General features: G+C 48.2%; 1 protein-coding gene across 3 annotated transcripts in view; it reads right to left on the bottom strand.

The window, feature by feature from the left end:
- Positions 1 to 6,708: 6,708 nt before the first annotated feature.
- Positions 6,709 to 16,548, bottom strand: part of Gcm1 (glial cells missing homolog 1 (Drosophila)) — a 44,397-nt gene continuing 34,557 nt past the window's right edge. For 2 of the 3 annotated variants that reach the window (XM_005377609.2, XM_005377608.2), the window contains exons 3-6: positions 12,477 to 12,729; positions 11,481 to 11,593; positions 10,178 to 10,306; positions 6,718 to 8,367 (exon numbers count right to left, since the gene is read on the bottom strand). In XM_005377609.2, coding sequence (XP_005377666.1) covers positions 7,621 to 8,367; positions 10,178 to 10,306; positions 11,481 to 11,593; positions 12,477 to 12,729 — 1,242 coding nt within the window. In that variant the 3' untranslated portion in view covers positions 6,718 to 7,620. Of the gene's footprint in view, positions 8,368 to 10,177; positions 10,307 to 11,480; positions 11,594 to 12,476; positions 12,730 to 16,548 lie in introns of all 3 variants that reach the window. The other variant, XM_005377607.2, reaches the window with a different exon arrangement.

The following is a 16,548-nucleotide window of genomic DNA, read 5'->3' as shown; positions in this document are numbered from 1 at the left end:
TGTTATTGTTCAGAAAATTAAGCAATAAGATGAACTGTTTTATTAACTCTAAGAACTACTCAACCAAAGACTGTGATAATCAACGAATGAAATAATTTAATATCCACATGCAGAATAAAATGAAGCTTGGCCTTTATGTCACACCACATACAAAAAAAAAAAAAAAAAACGGACAGAAATGGCTCTCTGGGCTAATGTAACAGCTGAAAATATAAAAATTATGAAAGCCCAGGGATTTAGCTCAGTGGCCCAGTGCCTGCCTGGCAAGCATGAGGTCCTGAGTTCCATTCCCAGTACTGCCCCCCCCCCAAAAAAAGGGGGCCAGGGATATAGCTCAGCAGCACAGCGTGTGGCTGGCAAGCACAAGATCCTGGTACCAAAGCAAAAATAATTATGAAAAAAATGTAGAAGAAAGTCTTCCTGGCTTTGAGTTAGCTAGAACACAGTAAGTGGGAAAAAGATTTGCAAAACATATATTTGATTCTAGACCTTTATCTAAAAGATTTAAATCCTGAATGTATAATTTTAGAACTATTTTTTTTTTTTTTTCACTAGTACTGGGGCCTGAATTCAGGGCTTTTGTACTATGCTACATCCTTAACCTTGTTTTATTTTTTATTGTGAGTATTGCTAAATTTGTAAGTTACCTAGACTGCGTTTGAGCTTTTGATCCTCCTGCCTCAGCCTCCGAGATTACAGCCGTACATCACCATTCTGGGCTTTTAGACTCTTTTCTGAAAATCCAACAAAGTGGGCAAAGGGTTTGAACAGACAGTGCGCCAGGGTGTACAGGTGGCAACACACAGAGCTGTCCAACATTGCTGGTCACGAGGCAAAGGCACGTGACGACCGCAGTGAGGCTCCACTGGCAGCACAGCTGGGACAGTAAGGACTTAGAGACCGGGTGAAGAAGCAACGGGAGCTCTTGGCCTTCACTGACACAGGGCTGCAAAATATTACAGCCGTTTGGTCACACCACTCGGCAGTTTCTACTAAAGTTAAACCTTGAGGGGCTGGGAATTTAGCTCAGCAGCACAGCACCTGCCTGGCAAGCGCGAGGTCGTGAGTTTGATTCCTGGTACCAGAAAAAAAAAAAAAGTTAAACCTTGTGCTTGACACAGGATGACATTTCACTCTGAGTGATGTAGCCAAGAGAAATGAAACCATGTGAGCTCAAAATGACCTGTGATGTGCATATTTATAGCAGTTTTATTTATAATGGGCAAAACTGAAATCAACCTAATTCCTGTATGAAACGATTATGTGTGCAGTGGGCAAAGCTGTGCATTTAAAATGAGCACATTTTATTATGTAAATGGATTTTAAACCCGGGATTTTAAACAGGCGGACATATGACTAAAGTGCAATGTGTCTATGCAACTGAGTGAAAAAGGGTGGAGCATTCAGCAGGCAGCAACACAGGCAGACCTCAGAAGCATTGCGATGAGTGAAAGAAGCCAGATGCGAAAGATCACAGGGCTGGGCGTGGCGGCACACGGCTGTAATCCCAGCACCCAGGAGGCTGAGGCAGGAGCATGGTCCCGGGGCCGGGGATATACCTCAGTGGCACAAGCACTTGCCTGGCAACCACAAGGTCCTGAGTTCAATTCCTAGTACCAAAAAGAAAAAAAGAAGCACAGCCATGCATTCAAGGCCATAGTGAGTTCAAGGCTAACCTGAACTACGTACCAAGACCCTGTCTCAAAAATCAAAGCAACAGGACTTGGGAGGCTGAGGCAGGAGGATAGCTATGAGTTTGAGACTAGCCTGGGCTACAAAGTGAGCCAAGGCCAGCCTGAACTACATAGTGAGACCCTGTCTCAAACACACACACACACACACACACAAAGATCTTAGGAAGTCATTTATATGACATTCTAGGAAATGAAAAATTGAAGGTCAAGTAGGGCAGTGGTGGCAAACCCATGGCACACGTGCTGCAGCGGGCTGTTTGTATCTCGGAAAGTTCTAACGGGTTCGCCGTCACTGAAGTCGGGGTAGACGGGGAAGGAGCACGGCACAGCTTTCTATGGCACTGGCCACGTTGTGTGTCTCGAGGTGAGTGGTGTTTCACTGTATGAAACGATTATGTGTGCAGTGGGCAAAGCTGTGCATTTAAAATGAGCATTTAAAATGAGCATTTTATTATGTAAACGGATTTTAATCCCGGGGAGAAGGGAGCCCAAGGGCGGTGGCGGTTGTACGTGTTTGAACCCTAACGGGTCACAGCGCGAGGGTGTGTGGGCCGAGAAGCAGCCATGCAAGCGTACCCGTGGGCGAGGACGAGGAGCAGCGCTGAGAGTTAAGAAGCGGGTGCCTTTGGAGCTGGGAACCGGACTTGCTCATAGCCGTCATGGTACCGTTTGACTCTTCACACTGTGTACATGTTCTCGCCTTGATAAATACCAAGCTCTTGTTTTTTAAAGTGAAGAAAGGTTTGGATAAAAGGACACCCAGCCGAGTAGCAAGAAAGTGTTTGAAGTGCCCAGAAAGCCTCCAACCAGGAGAAACGCAAGTTCCCTCGCAGTCACCGTCACGCAGGTCTTTCTGTGACCGCCAGCCGGAGCCGTCTCCTCCATGCCCGGGGCCAGGGCCTGCAGCCCAGGCGGCCTGTTCTTCCGGCAGGACCTGCTGCATGTTCAGCACAGCCTGACTGCGAGCCGTTCTCAGTGGGGAGTCATAGCTGCTGTCCAGCCTGTCTATTCTGGGAAGTGTGCCAGGTTCCGGAAGGGCGCTGGTGAGGAGGTGGCTAAACTGGGGTGGCTAAACTCTTAGACAGTTTACTGAGCTCTGTGTTACGACTTGTGCCCTCTTCTTCATGGATATTGTACTTAAGCGATTCTTCAGTGTATCATAATCTAGAGTTTGTTAGGTTTCCTCCAAAATAGCAAAACCAAATCATTGCTTAGGAGTACCTAGAAGGTAGTAAAAATATAAGAGCTGGGTGTGGTGACACACGCCTGTAATCCTAGTACTTAGGAGACCAAGGCAGGAGGAATTACCTAAATTCAAAGCCAGCCTAGGCCACAGAGTGAGTTCAAGGCCAGCCTGAACTGCATGGAGAAACTGTGTCTCAAAAAACAAACAAACAGAAAAAAACCCAATATATATCCAGCTCAGAGATCACCTTGGAGGTGCAGAAGGGGCTTTTGATTAGAAGTGGCGATTAGGATTGGAGCTGCAATTACAGGACCTTCTGAGGGGAAGCTTGACTTCTTGGCCTGGATGGTAGTTACACATGTATTTGATTTATTTATTTAGTTACTTAGTTTTGTTTTTTGTTTTTTTTCTGGTACCAGGAACTGAACTCACGACCTTGCGCTTGCCAGGCAGGCACTGTGCCACTGAGCTAAATCCCCAGCCCCAATGTATTTGATTTATAACTGTGCTAAAATGAATGTTTTATGCACTTAGACAAAGGAAGTTAGGAGATTCAAACCAATCTAACCCAATATAGGTTGCTTAAGTGTAATAGTAATGTTATTATACATCATTAAAAATGAGACAGCTGTGGTCCTATATGACCTGTCCTGAAATGCCGAAGCTAGAGGTGCATCTGGTATGACACCACATACTATATACACACATATTTTGTATTACATATATGATATATATATATAATAGTATATACATATATATGTAGAGAGTCTGTTTAATTTCTAGACTGGTCAGCATTGCAAGGAGACCAGAAATAAGAGATTTCTGTTTTACTTTTGAGTTTTATAACATGTTCATTTGTTATCAATCCAATAAAGAAAAAAGATATTTATTTTTTAGAATACTTGTTTACTTAGTGGGTCTTTCCCAATTTTTACATCTAGGTCCTTATAAAATACTTTAGCAAAGAAAAGGAACCAGCATTCAAATACTATCTGACCATGGACACATTAATCACAGGTTTTTTTTTTCAGTGCTAGGAATTGAACCAATGGGTTCCCTCATTGAGCTAACCCCATCCCTTTTCTAAGAAAGTATCTTTCACATAATATGAACCAGGTGGTGAGGACACTGAGTTGGGCTTTCTAAAGATGAATGGGACAAAAATATAAGCCTCTATGTATCGGTGAGGAAGAGGGAAAAGAGAAGTAGTAGTTGAGATCACTGGCATTCTCTTCACGTGTCTACTTAAGTTTGCTACTTTTTATCTTTATGAAATGGGATTAGGCCATGTTTCTTATCTTGACAACTCTAAGAAACCAGTGAGAAAATATTATTTTATAGATTTGTGTAACTAGATAAAGTATGAAATACCGGGGCTGGGGATTTAGCTCAGCAGCACAGAGCCTGCCTGGCAAGTGCAAGGTCATGAGTTCAATTCCCAGTACCAGAAAAAAACAAACAAACAAACAAACAACAACAACAAAAAGTATGAAATACCTGAGTGGTGGGATACTCAGTTCTCTGCTCCAGAGCTTTACCACCCTTGATGTCTGTGTTATGGTTTATATCTAGATGTCTCTCCAAAGCCTCATATGAACATGGGGGGTATTGGGGAGGTAGGTGGACTTGCTATTAAGTAGTGACTTGCTATTAAGAGATGCAGCCTGGCCAGAAGTGGTGGTGCACTGAGGGTATGGCCTGGAAAGATATATCTCTTGTTCCAGCTCCTCCCTTCACTCTGCTTCTCCACAATCACGACATGAGCAGCTTCTCCTCCATGCCTTCTCCTAGACATCCTGCCTTGGAGCCAGCTGACTATGGACTGAAACATGAGTCCAAATAAACCTCTCCTCCCTTATGTCATAAGCATTGGGTATTTTGTTTCAGCAAGAAGAAAGTAACTAAGACACAGTTTGATACCAGGAGTGGGGTCATTACTGTGACACTGCCTGACCCCGTGGTTCAAAGGCCTTTGGAACTTGTTTGCAAGAAGGGTTTGGAAAGGTTTGGAGATACTGGCTAGAGAAGCAGTCTAAAATGCTGTAAGCCAAGTTTGATAGAAGATTTTAGTGGGAGCTTAGAGGATTAGAATGCTAATGAAAAGACAAATAGTAACGGCCAGGCTCAGGAGGTTTCTGCTGTGAATAAGGAATCCACTGGCAGTTTGACTCCAGACTGTGTAAGTTATATTGCAGTAGACAGCTTAGCTACATTTTGCTCATGTCCTGAGACTTTGCAGGAGACTTAGATTAAGGACAGTGGACTAATTAATCTGGAAAAGGAAATTCCAAAGCAGACCAATGTTGAGGCTGTAGCATGGACCCTGCTTGCTACTTTTAGTCAGGTTTATACTGAGAAACAAGAGCAAAAGTTTTTCACTTTTGCCAGAAAGAAATTTCCTACACAGATGGAGGTGAGCTTGGTTGCTGAGATTAGCATTAAAAAGAAGCCAGTTCCTCAAAGAGCTTAACATATTATACTGCAGAGATATATGCATATCAATGTTTATAGCAGCACAATTCATAATAGCTAAATCCTGGGACCAGCCTGTGTGCCCTCAACATGAGTGAATAAACAGTGGTATTTATGTATAATGGAATCCTACTCAGCTATAAAAGACAAATTTGAGACATAGGACACACCTGGAAAATATAATGTTGAGTGAAATTAACCAGATACACCAGCTTAAATACTCTCTCATTTGAGTAAGGCAAAGTACAGACAAAGAGAATAATAAAGGATGGAGGGAAGGGGACAATGAGATGAACCTCTTGTTAATGGCAAGGGGCCCAAGAGCCTAAGGGGAAGGAGCAAGGGGGAGGGGAAGGGGAGATAAGTAGAATAAAGATATGCCATGTACAAGAACCTAGTTACATCAACGAATGTAAACATTACATGCCATAAACATGAGCTAAGGTTAGTAACATCAACAAGAAAGAAAATGGGGAAAGGAGAATTAGAGGAGGAGGGGGCAAGAGGAGAGGGGAGGGGAAAGGGATTAAAAACAGAAACAAGCGGTATTATGCTCATGTACCCACTCCCCAAGGTGACTGTAAACTGCTTTACTGCAAACATGTTTCAATAATAATTTTTAAAAAGAATTTAAATACTTTACAGCAGAACGATAAGATGGGTAGAGGGCATGTGAGGAATAGACCAGGCCTCACCCACTGCAGGCTCAAAATTGCAAAAGTGAAAGACTTTGCTTTACGAAGAGAGTCCCAGGACATGATGCTCCAGAACAGCTGCCTAAGGAGCTGGGTCCCTGGGAACTGGCTAACGGTCAGTCATCCAGGCACACAGCGACTTGTATAGCCACTATTCAATGGCCTGGCTACTAGTCTAGCTGGCAGCAGACCTTGGCATTGTCCATGTGGTTTTGGTTTTTACAGGCATGAAGAATGCAAGAATTGTGAGGCCAGGAAAGCTTCCACCCAGATTTCAAAACACTGGGGGCCGGGCAGTGTGCCCCTGAGACAGCAGTGTGTGCAGCTGTGAGTGTGAAGCTGGAAGTACAGAGGAGACCCCATAACTTTGGAGAAGCCAAGTGTGTGGCACATCTGCTAAGGAGAGCTGCCAGGAGTGAGCAAAGCCAGCTCAGTGGAGAAGCCATGAGCGATATAACCACCAGCAGTGCCTTAGGAATGGCATCACCCTTGCTCTTTGGAGTTCACACCCCACTGCCATCACTTGCCCCAAGTGCTGGATTTGGAGCTACAGGGTTTAATGTTTGCCTTGCTGGGCTTCGATCTCACTTTGGTCCCATTGGTTTCTGCACCCCCGTTCCTCCCCTTGGAAATGAGAATATTTACCCTGTTCCATAGTATGTTGGAAGCATTTAACTTCTTTTTGATATTTATTGGGGTTCACAGCCACACATTTGCCTGAAGTCTCAGAGGAGACTTTGGACTTTTCAGCAAAGCTACAACTGTTAACACTTCTGATTCTTAGACATGAACTTAATGCCTTTTGCACAAAGAGATGCACTTAAGTCTTTGGGAGGGCAAGGGCAGAATGTCACGGCTCATATCTAGATGTTCTCCAAGAGCCTCGTGTTGTCACACATGGAGCTTTGGGGGGATGGGATTATGGCTGACTTGCTGTTAAGAGGCGCAGTCTGCTCGGGGAGGTGGTCCCTGTGGGCACGGCTTAGGAGGGTATGTTTCTCGCCCCAGCTCCTCCCTTGCTTTTCTCTGCTTCTCCACCATCACGACATGAGCAGCTTCTCCTCCACCAGGCCTTCCATAATGTTGTTTCTTCCTTAGAACGAGCTGACTATGGATTGAAACATGAGCCAAAGCAAACCTCTTCTCCCTTACGTGGTGGGTGTCGGGTTTTGTGTCTCACTGACCAGAAAGTAACTAAGAGGGTCTGATCCTTCATTTTCAGTTCCCAAGAAGGCACAGACGGGGTCATAAGTAGATGGGCTTTTCCCGTCTCTGTCCATTTGGTGTGTGTTAGCAACAGTGAAAGCCCAAAGGACAACCCACTGAGGTGCCGAAGGCCCAGAACGATGTGGCAGGAGACCAGGGGCGTCTGACACAGCACACTGGAAGAAGGTCCATTCCTGGTCAAGGATGAGAATAGGAGGAGGCAAGAAGATTTCTTGCAAGAACAAAGAAGTCTTGCTTATTGTTTTTTGGGTCCCATTTACCTGCAGTTACATTTAGAAAATAAGAAATTCTTTCAGCCATCTCCAAAATTTTCTAAGAGTACAAGGTGGTTCATGGAAGATCAGAGTCATCTCAGAGGACAGAGGTTTAGAAGCATTTCGCTGTTGCAGTGATCCAAACTCATGCACGTCACTTCTTCATCGAAATCCCATCGGCTGCTTTTGCCCGGCAGTGGGTATTGCTGGTGAGGGTGAGGGGTGTACGTGAGCAGGAAGGGGTCTTCCTGAGGTGCGGGGTACGTGAGCGAAGGCACGTAGCCGTTGAAATCCACAGGTATTTTCTCCTCATAAACATCACCTGGGTTTGCCCACAAAGGGTGGCAGCTGGGTTTGGGTGCAGGTGGCTCCAGTGGGATCTGCTGGGGCAAGGGTTCCAAAGAGCTCTGGGGAGGAAAGAACTCGCACGGCCAGTTGGTCAGAGGAAAAGCATAATTCGGACAGCAGCTCTCATTAAGAGAATTTCTCCCCAGAGCAGAGCTTTTACTCCACGTCTGCAGGTCGTCGTAATCCGGGTAGACGGCGGGCACTGGAGGCTGAAACAGGTCTCCGCCGCCGTGGAGCCGGCCATCAGACAGCTTGCACTTTTCATAGAGCTTAGAGGAGTCCAAGGTGGATGGCAGGCTCGCCAGATCCGTGGCATCCATGGGTCCTCCTGGCCCATAGCTCTTGGGGAAGGGCAAGCAATCATTCAGTGCATTCTGCTGGGGAGCGTTAGCCATTAAATGTCCACTGTGACTAGCGGGCAAGTGGACGCCTTCCTGGAATGACCAAGTTAAAGGTAAACTTCCTTGATTTGGCCTTTTACTTGGAGGAGACTGGAAGGGAAAGTGAAATGCTCTCGTTAATAAGTTAGGCGAATCTGCTCAACTACACAGGCGCCCACCAGTTACTCTGCACTGTACGACAAGAGCCCCGTCGGATTTTCCTCATTCCTGGCATACTTGAGGCCCAGCACACGCCTGCTCTGCCCAGCCCAGGCCTTGGCAGAAGTGGAGGCCGCTTCCACCTCCGCTCAAACCGCTCCCACCAGAGAGCGCCGCGGTTCCCAGCATGAGCATGTGTAGGGCGTTTCGCACACAGATGTAAATCTGATACCCTAACTCCTCGCCCAGGAACTCTGAAGGAGCGCTGTATGGAAAACCAAACTACAGCTTCAAAAGTGTGTATTATACTCAGGACAAATCTCAGGGATATTCTCCTCTCTCTGCATTTCTCTCCCTCCTCTCTCCCCTCCTCCCCTCTCCCCAGCCCGCATTCCCTCCCTTGACTTTTCTATTTTTTTAAAATATTGGTTGGAGTCTCAAAAATCAGGATTTCTTTTTCTTAAGAGAATTTTCTCTGAACTTATGGGAAGTCTTGAATTATACGGCCATCTAGAATACAAAATGGTCCATTTACAGTGGTACCTTGGTTCACAATTTAATTTATACTCCAATTTTACAAAAGATGGTCACATTCGTGCTTGTGCAGGAGAGATGGCCACGGCCATGTTTGTCATTCAATGCAGAGTTTGCAAACGGAAACAAATTTTTTTACCAATGCTTCTCTTTGCGGACCAAATTGTTTGCAAACAAAAATGTTTGTGAACCGAGGTACCACTGCATTTTTATAAATGGAGGAAGTACTGTTCTCCAGTTAATCAAAGGAAAAGAATCTAGTAGAGAATTAAGTTATGTTCATGTTTATGTAAACTATTGGCTAATAAGAAAATAGTTTTAGGGCCGGATATTTAGCTCAGTGGCACAGTGCCTGCCCAGCAAGTGTGAGGTCCCAAGTTTGATTCCCAGTTCCCCCCACCAGACAAAGAGAATGGTTTTGAGGGAGAGAGAAAGAGCTGTGGCCGAGTAGCGGGGGTGGGAAGAAACGCTCTCGCCTTGTCCTACAGCCAGGACAAAGGAAAAGGGACCGAACACTGGGCTTGAGGCTGACATTTCCACACGACAGACTCAAACTGCAATTCTGTGAGGTACGTGTGAAGCGTCCAGGAGTGGACCGGCTCTGTCTCTGTTCTGAAAGGAAATGTGGAGCTTTGAGGCCCAGGAATCACTGACCATCGCTGCTACACAAGCCACCCGCGGCCCACCCTGGTGCCCATGAGGGGTCACACCAGTCCGTTGTGGGAGCAGCCGCCACCAGGTGGAGCTACCAGGCGGAGCTACCAGGCAGAGCCACCAGGTGGAGCCACTACCCTTCTCAGGACTGTTTATTTCACCCTGGTCCACAAAGGAAGACGACAATCTCTTTTTTGGAGCTGTATAGAAACTTTGTTGAGAAAGAAAATCATGAAGCTAATCTTTGTGTAGAGCATTTCAGTTAATTTTGTTTCTGTCACAGTCAAAATGTAGAATACCAAACACAGGCTGGGGACTTTTGCAGTCTCTCTTTTTTAACTGTATTGGGGAGATGATTCTACAGCGTCACAGAACCGACAGGGGACAGCATGCTGCAAAGGTGGCATAAATTAAGGACTGGACCTTGGAATCAGGGTCCTCGGTGGGTGCTCTGTGGATGAACCTGGGGATGCCTGGCTTTTCGTTCATCTGTCGCTACAGGACCTGGGCGAGCTACCAGCCCTCCGCCGGGGCGGCAAGCCGCTGTGTCCTGAGCACACGCGGCGACAGTTACCTTGGTCTCCGGGCTCCCCTTCCGCTTTAAGGAAACAGAGGGAGAGGCCGTGTGCACTTTCTTCACTGCTCTTCTGGCCTCAGCTTCCAACTTGGTCTCTGGCTTTGGGTGATCGTGCTGGCCCTTTGACTGGAAGGAGACGAGGAAGTGAACAGGAAGCAAAGTGTGTGACTGGCTGCCCTTGTGTGCTGCCACACAACTGGGCTGTGAGGGCCCCCTAGCGTAGCGAGGCTAGAGACGCCCTTGACGCCTGTCCCGAGCCACCCGCTCCTGCCTGCCGCCTGCCTGTCCCAGCACTCCTCCCCGGGCTGCCCTCATCTCCCGGCTTCCGGAAGCACTGCGGGACATTAACAAGCCTGCACTCTGGCTTCGGTGAATGTGCGACCTTTAAGATGCATCTGCTGTCGTTAGCTCGGTGTACGGGACAGGAAACAGGCACAGAGAGAGTACACCCCCTGGGTGGCCTCCCCAAGGAAGCGGGGGTCTGAAACTCCCCACTGGAGCTGACCAAGCGGAGAGCTTGTGACACACTCGGGAATTCTGTGAGTGGATCATTTAGAATGCCTGGTAGCTTGAACCGGGCCAGCGTGGGAGCAGTCAGCACAGAAATTGGCGAACGCTCCCAATCGGCCTTTTTCCCTTTTTTTGAAGAGCTGGTTTGCCGGACTGCAGGGATTCAAACCCAGGCAGCCTGACATCAGCGAGCCCTCCTTTACTACAGTTTATTGACTTCTCCCACTAGCACTTCTCACATTTTACAGAAAACCGGGGCTTCAGGGATTGCCCATCTGACTTTCCAGCAGTTAGTCTGAGCTGAGGTGGGTGAGGCGCGTGCCTGTAATTGCAGCACTCAGGAGGCTGAGGCAGGAGGACTGCAAGTGTGAACCCAGCCTGGGCAGCTCAGTGGCTCAGCAAGGCTGTCTCACAGTTTATTTTATAAAGGGGTGGGGTGGAGGCCCTTGGGTTCAATACGCAGTACTGCCAGAAAGTAAAAAAAATTAAAAATATAAATGCCTACGGATGTAGCCAGTGTGAAGGCCCTGTGTTCAATCCCCAGGACAGTCCTACCAAGAAGGAAAAACCAGTCAGAGCTGGTGCTCCAGCTTGGGCGGGGGTGGGGGTGGTGCTGGACAGGCTGACGCCCTCCAGGCCACAGACATCTGTGCCCCGGGGGCACGGCTGCAGGGTGGTGCAGGGTGGTGCAGGGTCCCGTTGCGTGTCTGTCCAGCCCCGCATGACACTGCTCTGTGAACACTTTTCACGGTAAAGCGAAGCAGAGTCCCATAAATAACTGAAACCCAACCTGGAAGAATATAAAGCGTCCGTCGTGCCTCCAGAAGTTGGTGACCGGGAAGCCGCCGTGGCCTCGGCAGGGGATGAGCTTCAGGGGCCCGTTGCAGTTGGGACAGCACTTCCCTGTGGAGGAGCAGCAGAGAGTGACCGTGAGGACCGGCCCCGGTGCTGCCCGGGCTCAGCCTGGACCCCAGGAGGAGCAGGGGGGCCAGCAGCCTCCCCTGTCCCCTCTGAGGGAGGCCAGGCCTCCGCGCCTCGCTGCTCTCACCCAGGGACACAGCCGCAGCACCCTGCCCCCACGGGGGCACTTCCCAGCGCAGTGGGGGCTCTTCTGAGCGGAAAACCTCTCCCGCTCACTGACTGCTATTTAAATTCTTTGCAGAGGCAAAACTTACTTCATTTTTCAATTAGAATTAAGGGTCAGGGGCAAAGCCACACAGGAGAGAGAGAACAGCCACTGAGTCTTCAAGGGGGTGAAAATGCTGAGAGCAAGTTCTGAAGACAAATAACTGGGAAAGAGCATGAAGCAACGTGAGGCGTGGAGGGGCTCGGGGCCCGGGAACGAGGGTGCATCTGTATCACAAGCTGGTAAGTGTGGTACAACACACGGAAAGAACAACTATTTCAGCAGAAAGCTCAGCCGACAGAGCTGAGTCTAACTTCACACTTAGCCTCACCACGGCCGCTGCAAAGAGCAAGTCTGGCAAACTACTTTCTCCTAAATTTACATGGGTCAGTCCTGCTTTCGCACCAGTCCCCAGGTGACGCTTCTTTCTAACGAGGGCCTGGAGCGGACTGTCTGAACTCCAGGCTGCTGCGTTCAGGCCAGTGCTTGGACAGAGCAGACCCCTGGACAGACCCCGGTGGCCCAGGGCTGGCTGGCCCCTCAGCTCTCAGTGCCGGGACAGCCCTGCTCGCCACTGGAAAGGCTGAGGCTTGCTTGGGCCTTGGGATGTGTCAGGACTTGCTGGCCTAGGTGGGTGTCGGTATGCCACGCCCCACTCACGCTGCTGCTTCTGCCGGGCTTTGTCGCAGATGGCGGGCCTCAGGTAGATCTTGCGCCCGTCCTTGGTGGAGCAGTCTCGGCCGCAGACCACCACGCCCAGGCAGGACTTCTTGAGGATGCGAGAGTTGTGGTTGTTGGTGTTGCGCATGGCCCAGCTGCTCAGGTGGCGCTGTGCGCTCCTGTCCTCCGAGCTGTAGATGTGCTTCACGTAGGAATCGGGCCACTCCTGGAACCAGTCCGTCTTCTTCACATTCTGACAGAAACACAAGGAGCATTCGTACAGTGGGAGCCAGAAAACGCAACCGTCCACAACGGCAGGCCAGCAGAGGAGAAGCTATTCTGACCCACGACGCCTTTGGCACGGTCTTACCTCAGTTTAGTGGTGATGCTAGGATCTCAAAGCCATGCCTGTCGCTAACCAGGAGCTGGAATTCAGTCCCTCTGAGTTCTATCTGACTGAGGTTTCTCTAGAGCTCAGCGATAAAAGTAATGATCGTGTCTCAGTAGGACTTCTGAGGGTGGAGTAATACCCCTGTGCTCTAACACAGTGACCGGAGGACCACGGCGGGACAGTAAGGTAGCACTTCATCGGGAGCCCTGCGAGTTGATGCAAAGCCGCCAGAGACAAGCAGTGAGGAGCCGGGGCAGCCCAGGTTCGGAAAGGTCCTGAGAGCCACCTTCTCTCCTGGGAAGAGCCTCGTCCTCTCTCTCTGTCCGTGGGCACCTGCATCCCATGTGACAGAGGACTCAGGAAGACCTTCCGTGTTCTGGCTAGCACCAGTGTTACTCTCTGCCCACCGGCGTGTCCCTACACTCTCCGGCAGAAGTCAGAGCCAGGGCAGCCGTTGGATGCCACAGAGTTTCAGCTCTGCGGATACCAGAGCTCTCGGGCCTGGCTGTACAGGGCATGCCGCAGTGACTCTGCTGGACCGTACGCCTACAATTAGTCAAGATGGTGGACCTTCGGGTGCACTTCTGGCCAGAGGGAAATAGTGACAGAGGTCAGGGACACAGCTGATGGTAAAACTTACTTTGTTTTCTCTGCCTTCTGTCTCTTTATCTGTAAAACCAGGATAGTCCGCCTCCCCTACTTCAAGAGGGTGTTGCATGATGTACACTTACACAGCACTGGTTTCTGTGGGCCCTGAGTAAATGTCAGTCCCTGGCGGTGTGGCTCATGTTCCCAAGCTAGCGACAGATGCCACATCTGACAGACCCTGCCCAGTCTTAGAGAGAGCATCACCAAGCGGACTCAGCAGTCAGAGCCCGCTGTGCCCAGCCCCACGGCTTTCAGGGACCTGCAGGGACGTAAGAACACTTTCATGCAGAGTCTAGAAGGTCAGAGCAGGAGGTCCTAGAAGATCCCAAAGGACGTCTCTCCTTTGTTTCCCCAACAAGAAAGCATGGCCCAGAGGATGAGAAGAGGAAGACGAGAAACTCCGGAAGGAAAATCATAAACATCAACGTCGGGGTGAATGGGCATTGACTGAGTTAGACTTCCGGTTTGGCCCATGCCAAAGGATACGAAGTTACCCAAGAAGAGAAGAGGGGAAGGTGTAGACAAAGGCGGATCAAAATACACAGTGAATGTTTAAATTTTAAAAGTGCACCACGATAAAAACACACTGCCATTAATCCCGCTCAGTACCACTCACCTTTGCCTCAGACACACTGATCCCATCCTTCCTGCCACTTTCTGCAGCAGTTCTGGAAGTGCCTTTCCTGAGTGTCTTTACTGGTGCTGTTTTGGCTGCCTTGGTGTCCTGAATCAGGTCAGGATGCTGACCTTTTGCGACCACCTTGACTTTAGGGAAGAGCCAGAAGTTTCATGGTGTCAGGTCCAGTGAATCAGGTGAGGAGGGTGTGTTTTTATGAGCCTGCCTTTCCTGAGGGTCACACGCAGCAGCCGCACCGCATTTTTTATCACACACCAGAAAGACCTCATAAAGCAGGATTCCCAGAGCTGCTGCCGTAAAGTGGCAAGAATGGTGAGATAGTGCACTGCAGCAGGGAGTGATGTTAAGAGGAATTACCGGGACTGGGGATTTAGCTCAGCGGCACAGCGCCTGCCTGGCAAGTGTAAGGTCGTGAGTTCGATTCCCGGTACAGGAGAAAAAACAAAACAAAACAAAAAAATAGGAATTACCGGCAATGCATCTTTTACTGTAATAATGTTTTTTAACTTAAGTATTCACCACATTTTTCAATCACTCCTCATAAATCAAGAATGAGGGGTCTGGAGGGGGCCCTGGGCCCGGGGCAGCCACAGCCGCTTCTGCAAGGACTCAACTGAACGGGCCTTTCCTTCTCTTCCCACCCCGGGCAGCCCCGCCGCCCCTGCCTCCACCTGCCTTCCTCTTCCTCCTTTCTTCTCACTAACAGCCTACTCCAAGGCCCCCTCACCGCCTCTCACAGAAAGGCCATAGAATGCACCACAGAGTATTTCATCTTTAGAAGTGATAAAAATGCTGCCTAGAACACTAACATGTTTTATAACTTGGATTATAAAAATATGAGGGATTTGAATTTTTTGTATTATTCCAATGTGGTGGAGGGTTTTTGGTTTTGTTTTGGCCTTTTGAGACAGGGTCTCAATATATGGTTCAGGTTGCCCTTGAGCTCACTGTGTAGCTCAGGCTGGCCTCTCAATCACAGCAATCCTCCTGCCTCAGCTTCCTGAGTCCTGGGATGATAGGCATACACTGTACAGTGCACAGTTATCAGGATGGCAGAGACAAGGGAGCAAGCAGAACTTAGAGGAAAGCTGGGTTTTTTTCAGTTTTTTAAAAAGTGCGTATTAGTTATAATAAGTGCTTACTAGGTATACAAAAATTGGGCTTCACTTTGGCATATTTACACATCCACACAACATATCTTAATTATTCTGCCCCACTGGCCTCCTTCCCCTCTCTCCCCATCTCCCCCTCTCTGATTCCCCTTCTTTCTCTCTAACAATCTCCCTTCTACTTTCCTATCGTCTCTCTCTTCTTTTCTCCTCTTTCTTTGACTCTGCAGATGAGAGAACACAGGCAACCCTGGGCTGAGTCTGGCTTATTTAGAGTATTTTTAGGACTGGGGCTGAGCAGCCCCTCAGGCTGGCCGGGGCCCTGGCCGGCGTGCAGCAGCGGGGGAGCAACCTGTCTGCGAAGGCGCTGAGATGTGCAGGCTACAGCACAGACCGTGCCGGTCGAAGAAGAGACGATCTCCCACACCCTGACCGCCAGCCGTGTGAGTACCGCGGTGCTGAGTGTGACAGTGTACAGACCAAAAAGAGTCACAGAGTAACTGAGATCACATGAAACTATTCTCCTAGCTATTTAATTTACACCCACTCTATCGCCCTCCCAGTGAGTGGGATCTTTCCTGTCTTTTAACGTAGAAATGAAGGGAAAATCCAGCTCACAGTGACATGAAAGACTCCAAGTGCCAGAGGGATGACAGGAACCTGAAAGCCCTTTTAAGGCATCAGAGAGGTAAAATTTAAAAAGAAAGAATAATCATTTCTTAGTCTTGTTTAGTGAATCCACACAAAATATTTTCTTCTTTTTAGATCCTTTGTTTATTTTAATTTCTAACTTTTTATGAGTAACTTTTTGTTTTTTCTCCCGGTTAAGAAGTTTATAATTTCTATGGCATCTGTGTATAATAGTTAAGTAGGGTATTTAACCCTCTAACTTACTCAAACCTTTGAATAGTTCTGCAGTCACAGAGCATTCTTCCACTTCCTTTAATTTAACCTAATCACTTGCAGTTAACAGGCTGTCATAAGAATCTGAGGCAGCTACTTTATAAAACTAATCAATGAAAATCAGAACCTACAAGTATCAAAAATATCTGCATCATTATTATATTAAAATTGACTTTCATTTGTAATGTAGTCTACTCTTACGTAAAGCAATTATCTGTGAGGCTTTCTTTAATTATAGGAATTGCTTCTTATTTCTTATAATAAGTATTATAGAACAAGGACAGCAAACAGACACACCTTAAGCAAATCAGAGAGTGGGAAAGGAGATACTGCTTATGGAAACCAGACAAAAAATCCAGCCAGGGGGCTGGGGATTTAGCTCAG

Source organism: Chinchilla lanigera, unplaced genomic scaffold, assembly GCF_000276665.1.
Source record: "Chinchilla lanigera isolate Chin_1 unplaced genomic scaffold, ChiLan1.0 scaffold00010, whole genome shotgun sequence".
Taxonomy (NCBI): Eukaryota; Metazoa; Chordata; class Mammalia; order Rodentia; family Chinchillidae; genus Chinchilla; species Chinchilla lanigera.
The sequence above is the reverse complement of the archived record's forward strand: the minus strand, read 5'-3'. Positions and strand labels throughout refer to the sequence as shown.